Source organism: Mustela nigripes, chromosome 8 (genome assembly GCF_022355385.1).
Source record: "Mustela nigripes isolate SB6536 chromosome 8, MUSNIG.SB6536, whole genome shotgun sequence".
Taxonomy (NCBI): Eukaryota; Metazoa; Chordata; class Mammalia; order Carnivora; family Mustelidae; genus Mustela; species Mustela nigripes.
The window spans coordinates 35,740,445-35,763,793 of NC_081564.1; the positions used below are offsets into that span (position 1 = coordinate 35,740,445).

The 23,349-nt window shown below is 41.1% G+C and overlaps 1 protein-coding gene across 1 annotated transcript in view; it reads left to right on the plus strand.

Moving 5' to 3' along the window:
- LAMA1 (laminin subunit alpha 1) overlaps positions 1 to 23,349 on the plus strand; it is a 157,936-nt gene that overhangs the window by 51,561 nt on the left and 83,026 nt on the right. The window contains exons 4-15 of the mRNA XM_059409226.1: positions 2,486 to 2,728; positions 4,074 to 4,253; positions 6,837 to 6,926; positions 10,002 to 10,119; positions 11,251 to 11,429; positions 12,123 to 12,228; positions 14,485 to 14,645; positions 15,825 to 15,965; positions 17,189 to 17,362; positions 19,192 to 19,293; positions 20,545 to 20,756; positions 21,556 to 21,667. Of these exons, the coding sequence (XP_059265209.1) occupies positions 2,486 to 2,728; positions 4,074 to 4,253; positions 6,837 to 6,926; positions 10,002 to 10,119; positions 11,251 to 11,429; positions 12,123 to 12,228; positions 14,485 to 14,645; positions 15,825 to 15,965; positions 17,189 to 17,362; positions 19,192 to 19,293; positions 20,545 to 20,756; positions 21,556 to 21,667 (1,818 nt within the window). The remainder of the gene's footprint in view (positions 1 to 2,485; positions 2,729 to 4,073; positions 4,254 to 6,836; positions 6,927 to 10,001; positions 10,120 to 11,250; positions 11,430 to 12,122; positions 12,229 to 14,484; positions 14,646 to 15,824; positions 15,966 to 17,188; positions 17,363 to 19,191; positions 19,294 to 20,544; positions 20,757 to 21,555; positions 21,668 to 23,349) is intronic.

The window sequence follows — 23,349 nt, forward strand, 5'->3', positions numbered from 1 at the left end:
ATTAAGTAGCTTATTAATTGTATTAATATTATTAATAATTCTTTAAATATTATTAATTATTAATAATTCATTGTTGGCCACAGTACATGCTCCATTAGCATTAGCTGTCATTAATTTTTGTTTCTTACACAACCTCCCATCCCCGCCCCCCACCACCTCCAGCTCATCCCAGGCTCTCCCAATAGAAACTCCAGAGTTAGTTGGAACAGCTGCCACTGCATTTGTTTAGATGACCCAGTGTGCAAGTGAACTTAGGTGTCTTTTATTTGGGTATCACAAAAAGGAAGTTCAGCAGCCTTAGGTATGTGTGGACTTGTGGGGGCCAGTGCTCTTATTGGGACCTATGACTCAGTAGTTTGTCTCTCAATTTCTCTATACATCAGTTTCCAAATATGTAATGGGCACAACAGTCATTTGGAACTCAAGGAGTTGTTTGGGATTAAATGAGATGATACGCATAAAGTTCTTAACATGCATGAAGTCATCCCGTTAGTTCTTTCCATTGTAAATGTGAAACTGGAAAACAGAAGGGAAATACATTTCATTTCAGCTGTCTTTGTGAATTTCCTTTCCTTCTATCCGTCTCTAATGGGCTGCCCCATCATGCTGTCTCACTGGGCACCTCCATTTAAAAAAAAAAAAGATTTATTTATTTATTTGAGAGAGAGAGAGAGAAAGCACACAAGTTGGGGGAGGGGTTAAGGGAGAGGGAGAGAATCTCAAGTAGATTCCCTGCTGAGCTTGGAGTCCCACATGAGGCTCGGTCCTACCACCCCAAGGTCATGGCCAGACCTGAAATCAAGAGTCATATACATAACCAACTCAGCCAGCCAGGCATTCCTGGGCATCTCCATTTTTTAGAGTCTTGTGAAATGGTAAATATTTTCAGATAAACGGGAAGTTGGAGCAGAGAACTTTGGATTCTGGAGATGATATATGATTATTTATTTAAGTGTCTATAGGAAAGCTACATGAAATGGAATCCTCATGTTTTCTGCAGCTCCAGAGAATGGAATTTATGAGGCACCTTGAGAATCAATTCAGGGAAAGATCCCCTAACAGAGGAAATTTCCATAAAACAAAAGAACTATCTTAAGAGCAAGTGAATTTCCTGTCACTGGATTGTTCCAAGAGGGGCTGGTTAGTGGACACATGATTCCTTTTAGTGCTGAATTTGGGGCTACGCAGCAACAAGATTCCCTTCCAAATGCAAGACTTGCCTGGCTATTTATTGCTCATCTACATCCCATTTCCCCCTGTTATGCAAGCTCTGCACTTTCTAACTTTTTATTTCTTTCTAAATGAACAGTTTGTAATCTTTCGGAACAGTTTTTAATGTTTACAGAAAAACGAGTGTAAAGTATGGAATCCCATACACCCCTCACTCTTCTGCATCCATTCCCCTTCTTATTCACATCTTGCATTAGTGTAAAATATTTGTTTAAACTGGTGAGCTGATGTGGATACATTATTACTAATTAAGTAATTACAGTGTTTCACTCTTTGTGTTGCACATTCTATGGGTTTTAACAGATGTTTAATGACACGTGTCCACAATTACATATTCTACAGGGTAGCTTCACGGCCCTAAGAATCCTCTGTGGCCCCCTGGAGGTCATTTGTCCTTCCCCCTCAACCCTTGGCAACTACTGATCTTTTTCTGTCTCTGTTTTTTTACCTTATCCAGCATGCCATATTTTGGGGATTATATTATATGTAGCCTTTTCAGATTGGCCCTTTCACTTAACAACATGCATTTAAATTTCCTCTATATCTTTTTATAGTGTGAGAGCTTATTTCTTTTTATCACTGAATAATATGTTAGTGGACAGTGTATCACACTTTGTTCATCCATTCGCCTTTGGAAATTTTCCATTCATTTAGGTAAGTATCGAGCAGTGCAGTTGCTGGGTTGCATGGTAAGAATATGGTTAGCTTTTATAGAAACTGACAAACCACATTCTAAAGCCGCTTTACCATTTTGCATTCCTGTCAGCGATTCATGGGAGTTCCTATTGTTCTACATCCTTGTCGGCTTTCTGTATTGTTCATGTTTTGGATTGACGTCATTCAAATAGGCACACACGTAGTGGACTTTTCCCCCTCATATTCAGATGTGTTATTTCCAAATTACTAAAGAAATACACTTGAGCTACCATTGGTGTAATGTGATGTCACTACTATCATTCAGGATCCCGATGACACTGAAAACGAGAGAACAAGCACTTGTGCTAATATTACTACTGTTCACGATGGTTGTAATTATACACATTTATTTGTGAGAGTATTTTTTTGAGTTTATTTGGCAAAGTGATGCCTCTAGGGGAATATTCACAAGACCTATTTCTGATCAACATTTATATGGAATTACACCCAAAAGCATGAGGAGACGTTGGCGATCATCCTATCAGTCTCCCAAGAGGCAATTTATTTTCAAAAGGTTCTAATGGTTCTTGATTGACATTTATTACTATCCTTGTTTTAGGTCTTTCAAGTCGCCTACGTCATCATCAAAGCTGCTAATGCGCCTCGACCTGGGAACTGGATTTTGGAACGTTCTCTGGACGGCACAGTGTTCAGCCCCTGGCAGTATTATGCAGTTAGTGACACGGAGTGTTTGACTCGTTACAATATCACTCCGAGACGGGGGCCGCCCACCTACAGGGCTGATGACGAAGTGATCTGCACCTCTTACTATTCTCGCCTGGTGCCCCTGGAGCATGGAGAGGTACTGTGCCCACCACAGCCATGTCGGGTTTTTCTCCAGAGCCCTCACCTCTGATGTAAAGATAGCCATTGTAAGAGCCAATATCAGACATTCCAGGTCGATTTCTCTGAGTACAGATTACAGAGATCTTTAACTATCTAGCTGTGTTCAAGATATTGACGGGAGTCTCCTGATGATTGATGTTGTAACCCATACATTTCACCTTATTGATTTCTTCCTTTCAGGAAGAGCCCTTAGTCTTCCGTTTACCGTGACTCAATAACTCTATCAGATCCTCTTAAAGCACCTTTCCCCATGACACCAGGGCAAGCACATTTGTTGAAATATTAAAGGGAGAGTGAAAATGCCTCTAAAAGATGTAGTTTCTAGTTTTCTCTGCGACATTCTCCTGTTTGGAGGTGTTGAGAGTTGGAGATGGCTCGTGAAATACTATAGCTCAGTGCTCACCATGCCCAGAATTCACACTTCATGAATTCACACTTCATGATTCCAGAGTCCCAGATCGAGTCCTGCATTGGGCTCCCAGCTCCATGGGGAGTCTGCTTCTCCCTCTGACTGTCTCCCCTCTCATGCTCTCTCTCTCTCAAATAAATAAATAAAATCTTAAAAAAAAAAAAAAAGTCAGAGTATAATCAAAAACAAGTTTTTTTTTTTTTTTTTTTTTTTTTTTTTTTCTGGTAAGTAGAGGAAGCAGGATGTGGGTGCAGGGAAGGGCAGACTGAGAGAGAATTTTAATCAGGGCAGATCCCAGTGAGGGGCTCGATCTCATGATCCTGAGATCATGACTTGAGCCAAAAGCAAGAGTCAGATGCTTAACTAACTAAGCCTCCCAGGTGCCCCCAAAAAACAAGCCATTCTTTAGTAGTGTCTGGTTTGATGAGATAAAACTACAAATCCTCTCCTGAGGACTCTTCCCAGCAGGAATGCCGCAGCAAGCCTGCATTGTTTCGAGAGCTGAGATTAAGAGAGTGGGTATACAAAGCTTTCTGGAACCTTCTCTCACTCTCTCCAGTATGTTCTGGGCATTTAGAATTTGTTTCATAGGAGTCATAGCCTAATGATGCATGTTGAAATACCCTCCACACTGGGAGAAGTGGTCCTGTTAAGTTTTCTAGCCATTTCTGAGCTGCCAGAAGGCATAACTTCAAATTAATTGAAGATGTTTTGTGATCATGGTGTTCATTGATAATACTTAACAAATGTTGGGTTTCTATAAGAATCTAGTTGTTCGGTTTGATTTTTAAGTAGTATCAGTAAAAGATTATGTCCTGAAGTTAAACAATCAGGGCTATATTTTTGCATGGTTAAGATGGACATTTGTTTGTTTTGATGTCTTTATGGTTAGATTCACACATCACTAGTCAACGGCAGACCGAGCGCTGATGATCTTTCACCCAAGCTGTTGGAGTTTACTTCCGCCCGATATATTCGCCTTCGCTTACAGCGCATTAGAACCCTCAACGCCGATCTCATGACCCTCAGCCACCGTGATCCTAAAGACCTTGATCCTATTGTTACAAGACGGGTGAGTCTATGGCAGAGCTCTCGCCCATTGTGAAAGGTTTATTTTGTTTAAGGAACACAGACTTTTCTTTTTGATTGGCTTCGTTCTCCCAGGTTGGCCTTTTCACCCCTTGTTTCGCTGAAGATCATTATATATGCTTTGTTTAACATGCCACCTTTCTCAACTAGGGGATGGTTCTGACATTGCGTCCTTGCCCTTCCCCCACCCTTCCATAATGCCATTCTGTAGCGAGTGCTGCGGTATTGCTCTTTACACTCTGGTCTGACTCCGCATCTGATCTTTAGCAAGTAAGCTGTTATTCTCGCTTTTTAAAAGGAAATTTTAAAGTTTGAGTTATAATTTACATTCAAAAAGATGTACTGATTTTAAGTGTATAGTAAATATACGAGGCTTATGTGGGCAAATATTTTCAAATCCCTTGGATAAACTAGGAGTGGAATTACTGAGTTATAGTGTAGCTGTGTGTTTATATTGAAGAATTTGTGAAGCCGTACAGAAAGTTTTACCGTTTTGTAGACCAGCAACCGGTGAGAGTGCTGTTGTATGACAGATTGTCACAGATTTGGGTTGTCAACTCATTTTCATTTTTTATTTTAAAGATTTTATTTATTTGACAAAGATCACAAGTAGGCAGAGAGGCAGGCAGAGAGACAGAAGGGGAAGCAGGGTCCCCACTGAGCAGAGAGCCGGATGTGGGGCTCGATCCCAGGACCCTGAGACCATGACCAGAGCTGAAGGCAGAGGCTCAACCCACTGAACCACCCAGGCACCCTTCAACCCATTTTCAGATCAGCCATTCTCATATGTATATGGGGACGGTTCCTTGTGAGGTTAATTTGTATTTCCCTGATGACACATGTGAGCCCGTGCTTATCGGTATCTGATCGAATATTTTTGTCCATATTTCATTTGGGTCATTCTGTCTCCTTATTACAGAGCTATAAAAGACTTCTTTATATTTTGTGTACAAGTCCTTTGTCAGATCTCCACATTGCAAATATCTTCTCTGTCTGGAGTGTGCTTATTCACTTTCCCATTACATTTGAGAGGTTTTAATTTTAATGAAGTCCCATATATTATTTTTTCTTTAATAGTTCATGTTTTCTGTATCTTTCCTGAAAACCCCTTTTTTAATTCCAGGTTTGCAAAGATGTTACCCTAGGCTTCTCTCTGGTAGCTTTATAGTTTTAGCTTTTACATCTATTGTATTTCAAATTAATTTTTGTGTTTGGTGTGAGGTAGAGGTCAAGGCTCTTCATTTCCCTGTATATGCCTGCAACTGTGCCAGCACCATTTGTCTTCATGCCAATAACAAATGTTCTCAGTTGCTGTAGTGTTTTAGACTTAAGCCTTGAAGTCAGGTACTAAAATAGCCCAACTGAGTTCTTTTTCGATATCTTTGGCTATTCTAGATTCATTTTGTCTCCTTGTACATTTTAGAATGGGTTTGTTAATTTCTGCCTCCCCCCCCAAAAAAAAATCCTGTTAATATTTTCATTGAGATTCCACTGGATTGATAGATCAGTTTGAGAAGGACTTCAGAAGACATTTTGATAATATTGGATTCTCTAATCTGTGAACATCCTGTATCTCTCCACCTGTCTTGGCCCTCTGTAGTTCCTCTTGGCAGTGTTTCGTTATTTGTTTATTTGTACCTCTATTATTCAGTTTATTCTTAATATACATTTTTGTCTGTTAGCCTTAATAGATTGCTTTCTAAATTTTATTCTCCTTTGCTAATGTGTAAAAATACAGCCCATTTTTGTTGATTGATTTTGTATATTATTTTTGCTAAATTGTTAAAGTCACAGATTATTTCTAGTAGGTTGTTTGTTTGTTTGTTTTAGACTTTCCCAAGTACACAATAATATCATCTACAAATAATGAGAATTTGGCCTTACTGTGCACTCTTTCTGTCTTTGATTTCTTTTTTCTTGCATTATTGAACTGGATGGGACCTCCCATAGATGTGGAATGGAAATGATGAGAGGAAAACACTTAATCTTTCACTGCTAGCTCTTAGGTTTTCATGGATTCCCTTTATTAGAGCTGAACAGATTCTTTTACTGGCTTGGCAGGTTTTTTTAAGTGGATGGTGGTAAACATGTCTGTAACACATTTTTCGTGAATTTATAGAAATGATCAAATGATTTTTTCTCCTTTATCCTGTTAATATGATGATTTACTTTTACTGATCTTCCTATGTTGAACGAACTTTGCATTTTGGGGGAAAATTCTACTTGGTCATGCATTGTTATCTTTTGTATAAAGTACTGTATTCAATTGTAGAGTGCTGCATTCAGTGTTTTTTTATGGGTTTTGAATATGACTGGCTGGTATGAGGTGCAGCCGAGTTCAGAATTCTTTTAGATTCATTTGGTTTCTGTTGATGAGCTCATTGGGGCACTTTTTGTTTAAAATCAACACAAGGATTTTTGTGCATGAAGTATAATTTAAAAGGTGTATCAAATTATTTTTTAGGTTACCCGTAACAGCTGAGCTGTATGTTGGAGAGCCCAACATTTTCTTTGAACTGAAATAAAAGAGGCCTTAATTTCTGTTTGTCATGTTCTTTTTCCTTAGTATTACTATTCAATCAAAGACATTTCTGTTGGAGGAATGTGTATTTGTTATGGACATGCCAGTAGTTGCCCCTGGGATGAAACTACAAAGGTGAGTTCCAGTATTTTACAGTTTATTAAAACTTTAAAAGACTAGTTATAGCTACAGTGTTTGCCTTACTGTTTTTTTTTTTTTTTTTTACTCAAGTCAGATGTTGAAAGGTATGAAATTATGCTGCAAAAAAATTTTTTTCAGGTAATTTAACTGGTTTCATTTTTTTGAACAAATTTATTCCACTTTCTTTGGAAGATATATTTCTTTTGTTTGTTTTTTCCTCATTTGTCCAGCCCCAAGAAGATTTTTTTTATCATGATAAACATACTCTTTAATCTCTATCACTATTTGACCTATCTTCCCTACTCCACACCCCTCCCCACTGATAACCATCCGTTTGTTATCTATGACTAAGAGTCTGTTTCTTGATGTGCCTCTGCCTCTCTTTCTTTTTAAATTCTACATATGAGTGAGATCATATGGTATTTGTCATTGTCATTGGCTGACTTACTTTCTAGTTCTATCCATGTTGCAAATGGCAAGATTTCATTCTTTTTTATGGCTGAGTAATATTCCATTGTAGAAGATAGCACTTCTTCATTCATCTATTGACGATCACTTGGGCTTCATTCATAGTTTGGCTATCATAAATAATGCTGCAATAAACATAGGGTACGAGTACCCCATTTGCATTAGCATTTTTATATTTATTGGGTAAATACCCAGTAGTGCATTTGCTGGATCATAGTGTAGTTCTATTTTTGATTTTTCGAGGAACCTCCACACTGTTTTCCACAGTGTCTACACCAGTGTGTCTACACTCCCACCAGGAGTGTAGGTGTAACCTCTTCTCCTTTCTCTATATCCTCATCCTTTGTGTTGTTGATTTTAGCCATTCTGACAGGTGTGAAACAACATCACATTGTAGCTTTGATTTGCATTTCCCTGATGATGAGTAATGTTGAGCATCTTTTCATTTGTCTGTAAGTCATCTGGATATCTTCTCTGGAAAAATATCTTTTTTTGTCTTCTGCCTATTTTTTAATTGGATTGTTTGTTTTTGGTGTTGAGTTGGATCAGTTCTTTTTTTTTTTTTTTTAAAGATTTTATTTATTTATCAGAGAGAGAGAGGGAGAGAGTGAGCACAGGCAGACAGAATGGCAGACAGAGGCAGAGGGAGAAGCAGGCTCCCTGCCGAGCAAGGAGCCCGATGTGGGACTCGATCCTAGGACGCCGGGATCATGACCTGAGCCGAAGGCAGCTGCTTAACCAGCTGAGCCACCCAGGCGTCCCGGATCAGTTCTTTATATATTTTGGATGCTAACTCTTTCTTGGGTGTGTCATTTGCAAATGTCCTCTCCCATTCAATAGGTTGCCTTTAGTTTTGTTGTTGGCTTCCTTTGCTGTGCAGAAACTTTTTATTTTGATGTAGTCCCAATAGTTGATTTTTGCTTTCATTTCCCTTGCCTCAGAAGACATATCTAGAAAAATGTTGCCATTGCCCATGTCAGAGAAATTACTGCCTGTGCTCTTTTCAAGACTTTTTATGGTTTCAGGTCTCACATTGGGTCCTCAATCCATTTTGAATTTATTTCCATGTATGGTAAAAGAAAGTGGTCCAGTTTCTCTCTTTTGCATGTACCTGTCCAGTTTTCGCAACACCATTTATTGAAGATTTTTTTTCTCCTTGTATATTCATTTCTCCTTTGTCAAAGCTTAATTCACCATATAATTCTGGGTTTATTTCTTGGTTTTCTATTCTATTCCATTGATCTATATATCTGTTTTTTATGCCAGTACCATACTGTTTAAATTACTACCACTTTGTAATATAACTTGAATTCCGGAATTGAGATACCTTTGATTTTATTTTTCATTTTCCAGATTGCTTTGGCTATTTGAGGTCTTTTATGGTTCCATACAAATGGTAGGATTGTTTGTTCTAATTCTGTGAAAAATGCTGTTGGTGTTTTGGTAGGGATTGCACTAAATCTATAGATTCACTTGAGTAGTACAAGCATTTTAACAGCATTAGTTCTTCCAATCCACAAGTGTGGAATTTCTTTCCATTTTTTTGTGTCATCTTGAATTTCTTTCATTGGTGTTTTATTGTTTTCAGAGGACAGTTTTCTCACCTCTTTGGGTAAGTTTACTCCTAGATGTTTTATTGTAATTGTAAATGGGATGGCTTTCTTAATTTCCTTTGCTGCTGCTTCATTATTAGTGCATAGCAGTGCAACAGATTTCTGTAGGTTAATTTTGCATCCCGCAACTTCACTGAATTCATTTATTAGTTCTAGTAGTTTTTTGGTGGAGTCTTTGGGGTTTCCGTATATAGTAACATGCCTTCCTTCTTCCTTACCAGTTTCGATGCCTTTTATTTCTTTTATTTTTTTTTTTCATTTGGATGATGTATTTCTAAATAAATATATACTATGAATTTTTTTGTTGTAAAATATACGTAACATGAAATTTACCATTTTAACCATTTTCAGGTATACGGTTCCATGTATGATCTTTGAAGCTCTTTTCTGTATAAGACTGCAAAGCAAAAACCATGCAGTTATAATTTATATCATTTATGCTTTTTTTTTTTTTAAAGAATGTTTGCTTTCCTCCCATTTTGGCCCTCTTCCATGTTTGTGGTACTAAATCAAGAGAAAATCAATTTTACCCATTTTAGCATAATATTAAGTGAATGGTATGACGCCCCGTTTCCTTTTAAACAACTTATATGAAGTGACTTGGTATTCCATCCCCCTCTAGTCTTTGTAATTCGCTGACTCTCAAATAGGATTATCCTCTATTGAGGCTGAAAATGAGGCAGATCAACCAAGTGTTTAGGAGGTGCTTATAAACCCTGAACATTAGTGCATCTTATTTGGAAAAGTTTTTGTTCATGAGCTCATTTCAGTGTTAGTTCTACTTTATTCTCTCTCATTTCTGTTTGTAACCAGGTCACGTGCATATATTTTCCTCCAACAATGAATGCCTCCACGCTCCATTGGAGCCCTATGTCCTCAGGGTCACCGCCATGCTGGATATGTGACCGTGATCAGCTCTGTTACAAATAAAGTTACAAAAATTATGCAGGTTAATTTCCAGATGTCATTTTGTATTTCCCATTTCTAGAAACTACAATGTCTGTGTGAGCATAACACCTGTGGAGAGAGCTGCAGCCGGTGTTGCCCGGGGTACCACCAGCAGCCCTGGCGGCCTGGCACCGTTTCCGCCGGGAACACGTGCGAAAGTAGGTCTCCTGAGAATGGAAGGATGTAGCGTTTTTCCTTCTCAATACGCTTACTCTGATGATGACTTGACATTTTGACTAGTATGTAACTCTATATATTCAAAGAGTTCCCAAAGTGATGTGTTACTTGAAAACTAAAATATTAAGGCCTACGTGCATCTTTAGGGATTTGCCATTTTATTTCGGTTTCCACTTCCCATATGTGAATGTATTCTTTATTAATTTGGATTTAATTTTGGGGAGGATTTAAATTTTAAGTACGCGATATAGTCACACGATTCCAGCATCCACCAATATATACACAATATGTAGGGAAAAGTATTACTTCCACTCTGTCTCCATCCATCCTACTTTTTACTATTTCATATTATGTTCTTCCTGAAATTTTTATGCAAATAAAACATACATCAGCCTATTCCTCCCCCCACCGTAGCTCCTACGTGGGACCTGACATGCCAGGCCTATCATTCTATACATTGCTTTTATAGCTAATAGTATGTCTTGAAAATCTTTCCATGTTAGCAATATGAAACACTGTTCTTCTTTTTTTATTTTATTTATTTATTTTTCTTTTGATCCAGTATGATTAACACACAGTGTTATGTTAGTTTCAGGTGTATGATACATTCATTACTCAGTACTCATGAGGATGAGCGTGACTTCATCTCCTTCACCTATTTTGCCCTTCCCTCCACCCAACTCCCCTCTGGTCACCACCAGTTTGTTCTCTATTGGAATGCTGTTTTTAAAAACAGTACCACTGAATTCCATTAAATGGATGCGATATAATTAAAATAGCTACTCATCCATGGATAGTTTCGTTGTTCCCAGTCTTCTGTTAACACAAACAGCGGTGTGATGATCAAGCCTGTAGATATCATTCATAAATGCAGGTATTTCTGTGGGATTATGATCCCAGAAGATAGGTTGAGGGGTCAAATGGATATGCATGTGTATAATTTTGATGTCTACTCCCAATCGTCCTCTGTAAAATTGCCCATAATCTATTAAATTTACTTATTCTGGAATTTTGATTTAATTTACGGTCCTAGAAACTTACTTAGGGAGGGAAGGGTTTTCTTTATATAGGACTTAATAAATACATTAATTGAGATGCTCGAATTCTCCTAGAATGTAATTGTCACAATAAAGCCCAAGACTGTTACTATGATGAAACTGTTGCCAGTCAGAGGAGGAGTTTGAATACTGCTGGACAGTTCCAAGGAGGCGGGGTTTGCATCAATTGCCTGCAGAACACCATGGGGATCAATTGTGAGACCTGTATTGACGGATACTATAGACCATACAAGGTGAGAGTGTTTCTTCACCAGAGCTGAATTTCATTGTCTTTCCAAAATGGAAAAGAGATTTTGCTAATGGTCATCTCCAATATTGGAAACTCATTTCCTTCTGTAATATTTTCTTTATATTCTTATTCTCCTAGTAGCCTTTTTCAGATATCCACTTCCTATCCAGTCTGTCCTGTTTTCTTAATCAGAGTAGGATGCTCACTTTTTAATTTAACTTGGATTTGGGGCCCTACTGTCTGTGTAGTCTTGGTTTTGTAATATTAACTGTGAATGTGAAGAGTCAGCCAAAAACTATCACAGCTGTATCTTGCCCGTAGGGAGTGCTTGGTCCATCCTCTGCTGACCTGATAAGTCGTTATCACCCGGCTCCTACAGAGGTCTGGTCTAGGTGACGGTTATACATGACTGTGAGAGATAGAGAGGAGCAAGGGGAGCCCTGTAACAGTGATCAAGGAGAAGGAAGGCACCTTACTAACGACACTGGCTGCCATCCCATCCAAAAACATTTGGGGCTTTCTGTCTTGAGCTCGCATTATTTTCCTGAGACCTACACTCCCTGGATATACAAAATCATTATAATAGTCACATCTTGAATAAAAAGTCAATAACTTGTCATTGGTATTATTGTTGATATTATTGCTACTATTGTCATTCATTCTGGTAAGATAATCCAGGACAAACTCTGTCTTTCAGGTGTCTCCTTATGAAGACAACCCTTGTCGTCCTTGTGACTGTGACCCTTTTGGGTCCCTGAGTTCAGTCTGTATTAAAGATGAGCTCCAATCGGACTTACACAAAGGTAGCTCCTTGGTTCGCTTTTGTGCTTGAATTGATTTGGGGGGTGGCGCATGGAAAATTTGTGCTTGGTGGAACTATCATCACTGGATAGAATCAGATCACATGATTCTTTACTGATTCTTTTGTTTATAAAATATTTATCAACGTACTTACTATGTGGCCAGCAATTTTTTAGGGCCCAGGAATATGTACTTGAACAAGATGAGCAAAAGTTCTGCTCACAGGCAGACACTCAACGAAGTACACGCATAGTATAACTCCGGGTAGGGATGAATGCTATGGGCATGGAGCAAACTTAGGAGTCATGATTGGAGGGAGGTGGGGTGTAAGAGGGCAATCTTGGGGTGATGGAATGACATTTGAGCAGATAATTGAGCATTTGATAAAAGAAGAAATAAGTCCCAGTTTAAAGCCATAGGGGAACACAGTAAATAGCAATCCTTCTCTTTAGCTCTTACAAGACACTCACAAGGCTTTTGCATACATCATCTGGCAAAGCAAACAAATTCTCCTGCTGACTTTGTAAATGTCAGTGTTCTTTCTGTTGCAAAAACTGGCAAAGGACTTGCAAATAGCACAATCTCCTGAAAAAGTTGCATCTGTTCAAAGACTTCTGTGACCTCATCAAATTCTCGGTCACTATCAGTTAAAGTGGATACTGACCAGCAGGGAAGGGTTTGCCAAGTGTGGAGCCCACCCGCAATGCAGGGGGTAATTTACACAACTGAATTAATCCTTCCCTGTGACTGGTAATGGGATGCTAATGATAATGAGGATGATGGTGATTGTAGTGACGATTACCCTTGATTGGGTTCACTTTAAGAAATACATCATTTAAACATTCAACCAGAGCAGATAGAAATTATTTAACACATTTTATAGGCAAGGAAGCTGTAGCTCAAAGCAGTTAAGAAACCTGGCTGAGGTTACACAACTAGGAAATTTCAGAGCTGGTGTTAAAAGCAAAAATAGTGCTGATTGCCCTTTATCATTCCCCTTGCACTTTCAAAAAAAAAAAAAAAAAGCTTTATTTTGTGATACAGTTCACTAACATACAATTCGCCCATTTAAAGTACAGGATTCAATGTTTTGGGGTACACTTGTGTGTGCAGCCATCAACACAGCCTACTACTAGACAATTTTCATCACTCTGTAAGAAACCCCTTCCCCTTGGTAATCACTTCCCATTTCCCTCCACACCCTCTGCCCCAGTGCTAGGCAAACACTGATCTACTTTCTGCCCATGGAGCTGCTTATTCAGGACATTTCGTATAAATTTATCCATGCTGTAGCCTCCATTGGTCCTTTTTTTTACTTTTCTGAATACTACTCTATCATATGTATGTTCCACATTTCATAAGCCACTCATCAGTTGATGGGTATTTCATTTGTTTCCACTCTTTGGTTATTACAAATAATGCTGCTACAAACATTCGTGTCTAGCTTTTTTTGTGGACGTATGTTTTCATTGTTCTTGGGTAAATGGTTAAGAGTGGAATACCTGGGTCATAGAGTAACATGCTTCATACTTTGAAGAAATGCCAAACTGCTTTCCTTTCTTTTTTTTTTTTAATTTTTATTTAAATTCAATTAACCGTCATAGAGGGCATCCTTAGCTTTAGGTGTACTGTTCAATAATTTATTACTTGTGTTTAACAGCCAGTGTTCATCATATCATGTACCCTGTTTTCCAAAGTCATGGCGCCATTGGACATTTCCACCAGCCTCTGTTTTTCATCTCTGTTTTCTTTTTTTATTTATTTTATTTTTTTAATTTTTTTTTTTAAGATTTTTATTTATTTATTTATTTGACAGAGAGAGAGATCACAAGTAGGCTGAGAGGCAGGCAGAGAGAGAGAAGGAAGCAGGCTCCCGCTGAGCAGAGAGCCCAATGCGGGGCTCGATCCCAGGACCCTGAGATCATGACCTGAGCCGAAGGCAGTGGCTTAATCCACTGAGCCACCCAGGCGCCCCTGTTTTCTTTTTTTAAACCAAGATAAACTGTGATCTGTGTGCCGTATCTGGTACACCCCCTGTTTTTGTAAATCAAGTTTTATTGGAACAGAGCTATGCCTATCTGTTGAGGTGTTATGTGTGGCTGGTCCCAGGCACTTAGGGCAGAGTTGGTAATTGCAACAGAGATTTCTGGCCACAAAGCTTGAAATAGTTCATCTCCAGCCCTTTAGAGAAATAGTTTCCAACCCCTGCTTTAACGTTTTTGCCCTACTATTGAGGATTGCCATCCTTTTCTTCCCAGGGAAGCGGCCAGGTCAATGCCCATGCAAGGAAGGCTACGCAGGAGAAAAATGTGATCGCTGCCAGTTTGGTTACAAGGCTTACCCAGCCTGCGTCCGCTGTGAGTGTAGTCGGGCTGGGAGTGTGAATGAGGACCCATGCTCAGAGCCTTGTCTCTGTAAGGTATGTGTGCAGGTTAAAGATGACCCTGAGTTTCCTTTGAGGTGTCCTAAGAAAACAACACAGCCCATCGGCTCAGGCGATCAGTTTTTGAGCAAAGCAGCAAGGTTTAAGTAGAAGTCTCCTTACTGTACCTTCCTGAGAAGCATGATGCTCTGTCACAGTCCTTGTCCTTAGCCTCTGATGGGCACCCAATTTTATTTCTTTCTTTGCTTTCTGGGCAATGGCTGTCTATTCCAGAGGTATTTCTGTGACTTCCGAGGTGAAACCAAATGCTTCATTTCTTAAGCCTGGGCCATTATCCGACATTCTGGTCCAGCTTAATGTTTCAAGGAGAAGCAGATAAATAATAAATTTATAAAAATATTAATTAAAGGCAGAGATGTTATTTTGGATTTCTCTTAAAAAGGAATTGGACAGTGATAAAAATCAGTTGTTAGGTAACAGGGAGTGGGGACCTTTTGCTATCTGATATTAATACCCGTTTCCCCATAATAACCATGACTTGTTGGACTTCCCATTCTATCTTCTGTGCTTCTTCCCATGTAAGCAGGGTCTTAAGCATATGATATAAGTGACTGAAAATAATCTTGAGCAGTTTTTAATAAGACAAATATATACCTTTCTATATTAATAAGACAGATATATACCCTCCTCAGGCTTTAAAATTCTCGAAAGATCACAAAAATGGAAGATTTAGAACCAAGCAATACCATAAAAGTCATTTCAATATAAATGACTGAGCTCTGGGATCCTGATCCTCATTTTTTTTTTAAAGATTTTATTTGTTTATTTGACAGAGATCACAAGTAGGCAGAGAGGCAGGCAGAGAGAGAGAGAGGGGAGGAAGCAGGATCCCTGCTAAGCAGAAATACCGACTCGGGGCTCGATCCTAGGACCCTGGGATCATGACCTGAGCCGAAGGCAGAGGCTTTAACCCACTGAGCCACCCAGGCACCCCTTTTGACCCTCATTCTTGACTACAAAATTAAGTGGTCATAATTTCAAAAATATCTGTTCTGGAAATAATGACTTCATGAAGCTATACATCTCCTTGGAGCATCTATTTTCTTAACTGTTTCTCTGCAAACACCTTTCTTGTTAATGTCATGTTAATGCCACTTTATTCTACCTACCTAGACACACTGGTTTCAAAGCTAATCTTCTCTCTATTCCTTGCAGGAAAATGTTGAGGGAGACAATTGTGACCTCTGCAAGCCAGGATTCTATAACCTGAAGGAGAGAAACCCTGAGGGCTGCTCGGAGTGCTTCTGCTTTGGTGTTTCTGATGTCTGTGACAGCCTTTCTTGGTCCATCAGTCAGGTGCGGGTACCTTCCCAGAGCCCCGATTTAAGATGCGTGCCACCTCAAATGAGTAATCTGAGAGCTGTGTTCTAAAGCATGGGGGTCTGCCTTTTCCTGTACCACCGCTCCCAGCCATTTGGAATGACCTGGGCACGGATCAGAGGCAGCCCGCTACTACAGTATCACAAAAGTTTCTTCCTTGGTCATGTATTTGTTCCTACATACATTTCCCTATCCAAACAATAGGATGTTATTATTATATTGTAGAATGTACCGTGTTTCAGTGTTTTCTGTGGGGAAGTGCATCTGGTTGTGGTGTCAAAGGTGAGATCTGGGCCCACTGCTCCACACTGGTCCCAGGCTGGGGAACTCATCAGGACATGGGGCCATGGAGAATTTTCTAGCTCAGGGAACCTGGTGAGAGTAGGAACAACAGGTGACATAGGAAGTATAAGGGCAGGCAAGGTATCCTCAGTTGTTCTGGGAATGGGGAGTCCTGGGGGGATGCTAAAGGGTGCCTGGGAGGCCAGTGGGATGGCTGGAGGTTAGGGTGGACCCCAGGGTACAGGGCTCATCTGTTGTAAACAACTGGGCTCTCCATGACCATCTCAGGAGAACTGTATTCAGGGTGTGTGTTGGCAGGGGGGTGTGCTGGTCCCTGTCTCTTCTTTTCCTCCCTCTCTGGCAGGTTGGTGAGGAGTGGGAGCAACATGGGGGAGGGAGTGGGAACCCCAAACAGTACCTGAGAAGGAAGATGAATTCCTGTGGCTACCATGGGGGGTAATGGCTTATCATGTCTTTGTAGATGACAAATTAGGAAGATGGGATCTGAAGGTTATTTTTAGACAATTTTCAGCTTTTTTGGTAAAAAGCAGGAAGCAATGATGAAGAAATCAGAGTTAGCAAAAGGCATTTTGTTCAATGCACCTATTAAGGTCTTTGCTATTTTTTTATTTTTTAATCCTAAAATACATGTCCATGACCTTGACAGTTCTGCTCGCTCACTTGCTTATAATTGATCTGGGGATCTGGGGAGAATCTTACTCATTCTTAGATGTTCCTGGTCCTTTGACAAGTAGAAGGGTTGCAAGTCATGTGGGTCTGTGGCCACAGGGTATTGACTCTGCCCCTAAGTAAGGTCTCTGGGTCTACTTCTTCACTGTAGGGATGTTAGTCCTGCGCTGGGTGACATCTCAGGGGACTTCTATTTCAAGATCTGAAATTCTGAATCTTTTTTTAAGGTGAAAGATATGTCTGGGTGGCTGGTCACTGACCTGGTCAGTCCGAGCAAGATCCCGTCTCAGCAAGACGCGCTGGGCGGGCATCACTGGATCAGCATCAACAACACGGTGGTCTCACAGAGGCTGACTTCCAAGTATTACTGGTCGGCCCCAGAGGCCTACCTCGGAAATAAGGTAGGGCCATGGCCGGGAGAGACATCTTGGGCACAGATCTCAAAGCACATTAAGAAAGAACATCTGTTGGAAACTTAAGTCAACTCACATGGTCTGGCTTAGCCTTGTGTGACTTTATTCCATCATTAAACTGGGAACTTTATTCTTGGCCGCATGGGTCATGGGTGGTCTGTTGTAGGAAGTCTTGTCCACGTCTCCCATGACAGGCTCTCTGCTTTCCTCTGCATTCCTGGATCAATGACTCGGGGCTTTGTGAAGCGTGGGGTGCATTCCTGCTTTGTTCAGTTAGCCCTGTACTAACCTTAGCCCCAGAGCCCGGCGCATAGAAGGCACTCAGGAGGGACAGGCTGGGCAGTGGGGCTGGGGTCCTGCCAGCTTCATTATCAAGATGGACCATTTCTCACCTAACATTCCCATTTAGTAACAGACAGGATACTTCTCATTTTAAGAAAATGCAAAATGGTGATTCTACAAAATGGAAATTTGGTTAATATGATTTAACCTGCCATTGTCCCCTTCTTCCTCACCAGTCATTCCGCTTCTTTTTTTCTTTTTCTTTTTTTTCACTTGAGACAGAGAGAGAGAGAGAACACAAGCAGGGGGAAGGAACAGAGGGAGAGAGAGAGAGAAACAGACTCCCCGCTGAGGGGGGAGTCAAATGTGGGGCTTGATCTTAGGAACCTAGGATCATGACCTGAACCAAAGGCAGACGCTTAACCTACTGAGCCACCCAGGCGCCCCTAATATTGCCACTTCTGTCCAGATTCTGATGATCTGAAAATACACTCAGTGCAATCTATCAGGCTCCGTGCTCCTCTTCCCTGTGCATTTGGTTTGTTTTGAAGTCACGGTATGTGTTTCATCACAGTGCAGGTGTTATAGCTTGGGAAGTTTCCATTTGTTGGTCATATTTTAATTTTATAACTTATTTTATTTAGATTTTATGTAGATTTAGGTTTAAGTAGTGTTTATTTTGAAAATGATTATTTTTCCCTTGAAATTATAATCCTAGAAGGTGTGCTTTATTTACAATAGGATCTTATCACCAAAGGTTAATGATTTTTTTTTTTTTCTATTAAGATCACTTTTCTGATTTTATGGTTCACAGACTAGATTCTGAACCTCGGGTTGTTGTCACACATCTGTCATGAAGAAAATCTCCATTTTACATGAAAGGATATGACCAGGAGGAAAAGCCTTTAGCCCTTCTTTTAGCTGATGAGACGTGTTCTTTATTGTTGTTCTTCTTCTTTTTTTTTTTTTTTTTTTTAGTTTATTTGACAGAGAGAGATCACAGGTAGGCAGAGAGGCAGGCAGAGGGGGAGAGGGAAGCAGGCTCCCTACTGGGCAGAGAGCCTGATGCAGGGCTCGATAGCAGGACCCTGGGATCATGACCTAAGCTGAAGGCAGAGGACTTAACCCACTGAGCCACCTAGGTGCCCCCTTTATTATTCTTCTGCAAGCATGGCAATGAGGTCAGAATATTGGGATTATCATCATAGATCTAACTCCTAACTCAGAAAGGGTTTAAGTGAAATACCTTCTCCTGTGTGATTCACAGACACTGAGCCTCACTCACCTTGGGCTCTCTACGAAGGAGCACATCTTCCTTCTCTACCTTTAAATCACATCCTGTATTTTGGTAATACTGGTTAAACAATATTATAATATAATAGACTTTTTTTTCGCTGCCTTACTGCAAACTTACTTATATGCTGTGGCCCCTCGAGCAGCCAGGTGGTTTCCCGACGGATCCTGGCCACCACTTCCTCTTTCGGAGGGACTGTGGTCATGGGCCCTCCGTGTTCACTCTCACTTACGTTTTTCAGCTGACTGCGTTTGGTGGCTTCCTCAAGTACACAGTGTCTTACGATATTCCCGTGGAGACAGTGGATGGCGACCTCATGTCTCACGCTGACGTCATCATTAAGGTACTTGCTTTCACATTGCTTTGCTGTAGAGTAGAAGTGCCTAGCCAAGGGACAGTTTGTGACTCCGAGTGGCTGAAGGAGGGCTTCGTAGCAGGGAGCCCAGGGCCAGGTGGTTGTTTAGCAAGGCTTTGCCTGGTCCAGATATCCCCGAGACCTAATGTGACAGTTCTCTCTGAGCCCATTCCTGGAGCTGCCTCAGGACAGCCCATGTGGCTTGCCCCTCCATCCCTGAAGCTGACCCAGCTTTTCAGTTGAAAAGGGGGACCGATGTCAGCCCTGATGTTGGCAGTCCCCTGTCAGCCCTCTGAGCCCCTCTGTCACCTCCTGCCACATTGCCTCCCACGTGAATGCTTAGGCGGCAGTGCTTGGCAGTGTGGGGACGGAGATGGGCTGCCATTTCTGTCCTGAGCCACTGTCCCTAACCCTGTACTCTCACTCTCCTCCCCCGTTGCTCAAGGTGCTCAAGGACACCTTGGGGGACATAGGCCCCCAAGGTGTTCGAGGGGCCACAGCATGTAAGTAAGAAATTCCAAAATATCACTGGAAATTTTCCCAAAGGTAAGAAACCACCTCAGGTTCTAGTCAGCAGTGTCTACCCCTTCTCCTGCCCCCTTGATTTTTTAAAAATTTTCTTTAAAGATTTTACTTGTTTATTTGAGAGAGAGAGGGAGAACAAGCAGGGGGTTGGAGGGAGGGGCAGAAAGAGAAGGAGAAGCAGACTCCCCGCTGAGCAGAGAGGCCAACATGGGACTTGATCCCAGGACCCTGGGATCATGACCTGAGCTGAAGGCAGACACTAACCGACCGAGCCACCCGGGTGTCCTTATCTCCCGGCACCTTGCTGTGCACCCCCGTGTCCAGTCTGCGGCAAGTGGGGAGAGTGTGACATAAGGTATTTTGGTGAATGGCCGTTTTAGGGAAAGCTTGAGGTATCTTCATATGCTTTTCTACTTTTGCTCTTCGGTTAAAGTTGAGGGGTGTAGGGGAACGGTGGCACACACGTGCTGCTTCTCTCCTGAGATCCTGGTGCGGGACCCAACCTTTAGATTTATTCTATGAATCCCTCTGAGGGGAATACAATGAAACACCTCGCCCCCAGTCATTCTGGACCAAGATTTACAGACACGATTACACCTTCAACCCGAGAACCTAAGCACAAATTAAAAGCCACGTTGCTGAATACAAACACGATTTTATTCTTTGATCATGAAGTTGAATTACAAATACATTCCCTCTTGTTTTAAATGTTAGGGAAATGGACTCACTTTAAGCACCCAGGCTGAGGGGCTGTCTTTACAACCCTATGAAGAGTACTTGAACGTGGTCAGACTTGTGCCGGAGAACTTCCGAGATTTTAATAAAAAAAGGGAGATAGATCGCGACCAGCTCATGACTGTCCTTGCCAACGTGACGCATCTCTTGATCAGAGCCAACTACAATTCTGCAAAAAGGGCTCTTTACAGGTATGTTTTGAGAGAAAGGGAAAGCTCGTGGGGAGGGTCTTTAATCTCATATTCATCTATTAAGAATGATGTGTTTTCAGTGCAGTATATTTTACTTGATTATTTCAAGAGCACAGCTAATGGAACCGGTTGTCTTAAAAAATACTTTTATTACAATTTTAGTGAAGATGTAAGAACAGTTGTCCGTGACAAACATGCCACAGTAGGAGGTCATCTTGAGGTCAGGGTCGGAAACCTTCAGGGCGGTTTTCTGAGAAATGCCTGATAAGTTCACAGTTGTCTGACCACTTTGCATGCGGTTTTTACCCTCCTGATGTTAATGGTCTTAGATTTTACCGTACACTTAAGCTAATGTTCCCATCCTTGGCCATGTGATTACTTCCTATAGGCCAATTTCTGGCAGTGCCAGCATGCACGTTGGACACAGATAAACAAACACAGATTATACATTTAGAAACAATCTCTGTATTCGAGGTAGGATGATTGAATGGGTTAGTCTTTCTGAAATGTTTCAGCTCTGACTGGGCAACATCAGACCCTTCCCACGGCTGTCTAGGCACCTGCTCTTCTTTGCAGACAATGTTGCAAATGTCTCAAATGCTGCAGAGGCCTTCTAGGCAATACCGACAGCCGACAGCTTTCAGAAATCATATTGCTGTGAAAATCCGTAGCTCCTTACAAAGGTCCCATCACCTATTTGTTTGAACAGAGCTTTTTAAAGAATCTACCTTCATCGAGGTGTTAGCTGTCGTTTGCAGGAGGGCGTCTGAGTCACGGGGTGACCTCTGTCTATTGGTAGGTTGGATTCTGTCTCTTTGGATACAGCTAGCCCTAACGTCATAGACCTGGCCGTGGCCACCGAGGTGGAACACTGCGAATGTCCCCAAGGCTACGCAGGGATCTCCTGTGAGGTGAGGCTCCTCTTCTGCCCTCCCCTCTCCTTCCTTCTGTTCTTTCTGAAGGAGAAAAAAAAGCACATTAAAGGTGATACAATGAGCCGCACTTGAATTTTAACTTTAGAAACCTACCATTTGGATCAGACATTGGGGGGCTATAGGACTATTGGACATCAGTGTTTAAGGCAATCTGGTGCCTCTTCTTGGGGGGAGGTGGTTCTGGGACACCTGGAAATGGCCCAACTTCAGTCTACTCTCTTGCTTTAGTCAACTAGGAAGTTGCGCTGCCCCTGCTGTAGTTTGCATTTATTTTTTTTAAGATTTTTATTTTTATTTATTTATTTGAAAGAGAGAGAATGAGTGAGAAAAAGCCTGAGAGGGGAGAGGTCCGCGGGAGAAGCAGACTCCCCTCTGAGTAGGGAGCCCGATGTGGGACTCTATCTTGGGACTCCAGGATCATGACGTGAGCCCAAGGCAGCCGCTTAACCAACTGAGCCACCCAGGCACCCATGTAGTTTGCATTTCTAAAGAGGACTGGACTTGATTGCATCTGAACATTTATACATCACCAGCATGACACCTAGAAAACATGAGACAAGCCAGGCCCATTTTGAGACTTTTTAGGAACTCCAGCTGTGTTAACTGAGGTGAGCTCTACTTCACAATGAAGTGTGTGAGAACACACTTGCTATCACCAGTAAAAGTCACCTGTTGCTAAAAAATATTTTTGAAATACAGTTTGAAACTATTTGGACATAAATATCAATAATAACTCTCTCCTGCCGAGGACTTCCTATGTATTTGGCACAATCCTAACCTCTTTCTGTAGGAAACAGCTAGGAAGTAGTCATGTCGGGTTCCAAGCTTCATCTTCCCCATCAACCACCACACGGTCCTGCCTCTCTTGTGTTTAAGACCGATGATGATTGGGGCACCCGAGTGGCTCAGTGGGGTAACACCTCTGCCTTTAGCTTGGGCCATGATCTCAGGGTCCTGGGATCGAGCCTCAAATTGGGCTCTCTGCTCAGCAGGGAGCCTGCTTCTCCCTCTCTCTCTGCCTGCCTCTCTGCCTACTTGTGAGCTCTGTCTGTCAAATAAATAAACAAAATCTTTAAAAAATAATAATAATAGAATAATAAATCCTAAAAAAAAAATTTTAGGGCGCCTGGGTGGCTCAGTTGGTTGGACGACTGCCTTCAGCTCAGGTCATGATCCTGGAGTCCCGGGATCGAGTCCCACATCGGGCTCCCAGCTCCATGGGGAGTCTGCTTCTCCCTCTGACCTCCTCGCTCATGTTCTCTCTCACTGTCTCTCTCTCAAATAAATAAATAAATAAATAATCTTAAAAAAAATTTTTTTTAAAAAAAGAAAGACTGACAATAATCATGAACCCTTGTCCTTGGCTGTGAGATTGGGACCATGATTTTTACAAAGTGAGAACATTTAACTTATGAGTTGTTTTTACAAATCTTTATCAATTATAACTTTGCAGTGAATAGTTGGCCTGTGCTTCATAATGTAGGTTTTTAATGAAATATTTCTATTTCTCTTTTAAATATTTTACAGGGTTGTTTCTTTTTTGACCCCATGAACTTTTTTTTATATCTAAAACATATATTTTTAGGACAAAGAATTATCTGTAGGACCTGAGTCCTGTTTGCTTATCAGATAAATGACCTTAAGGCTACCTCATAGTG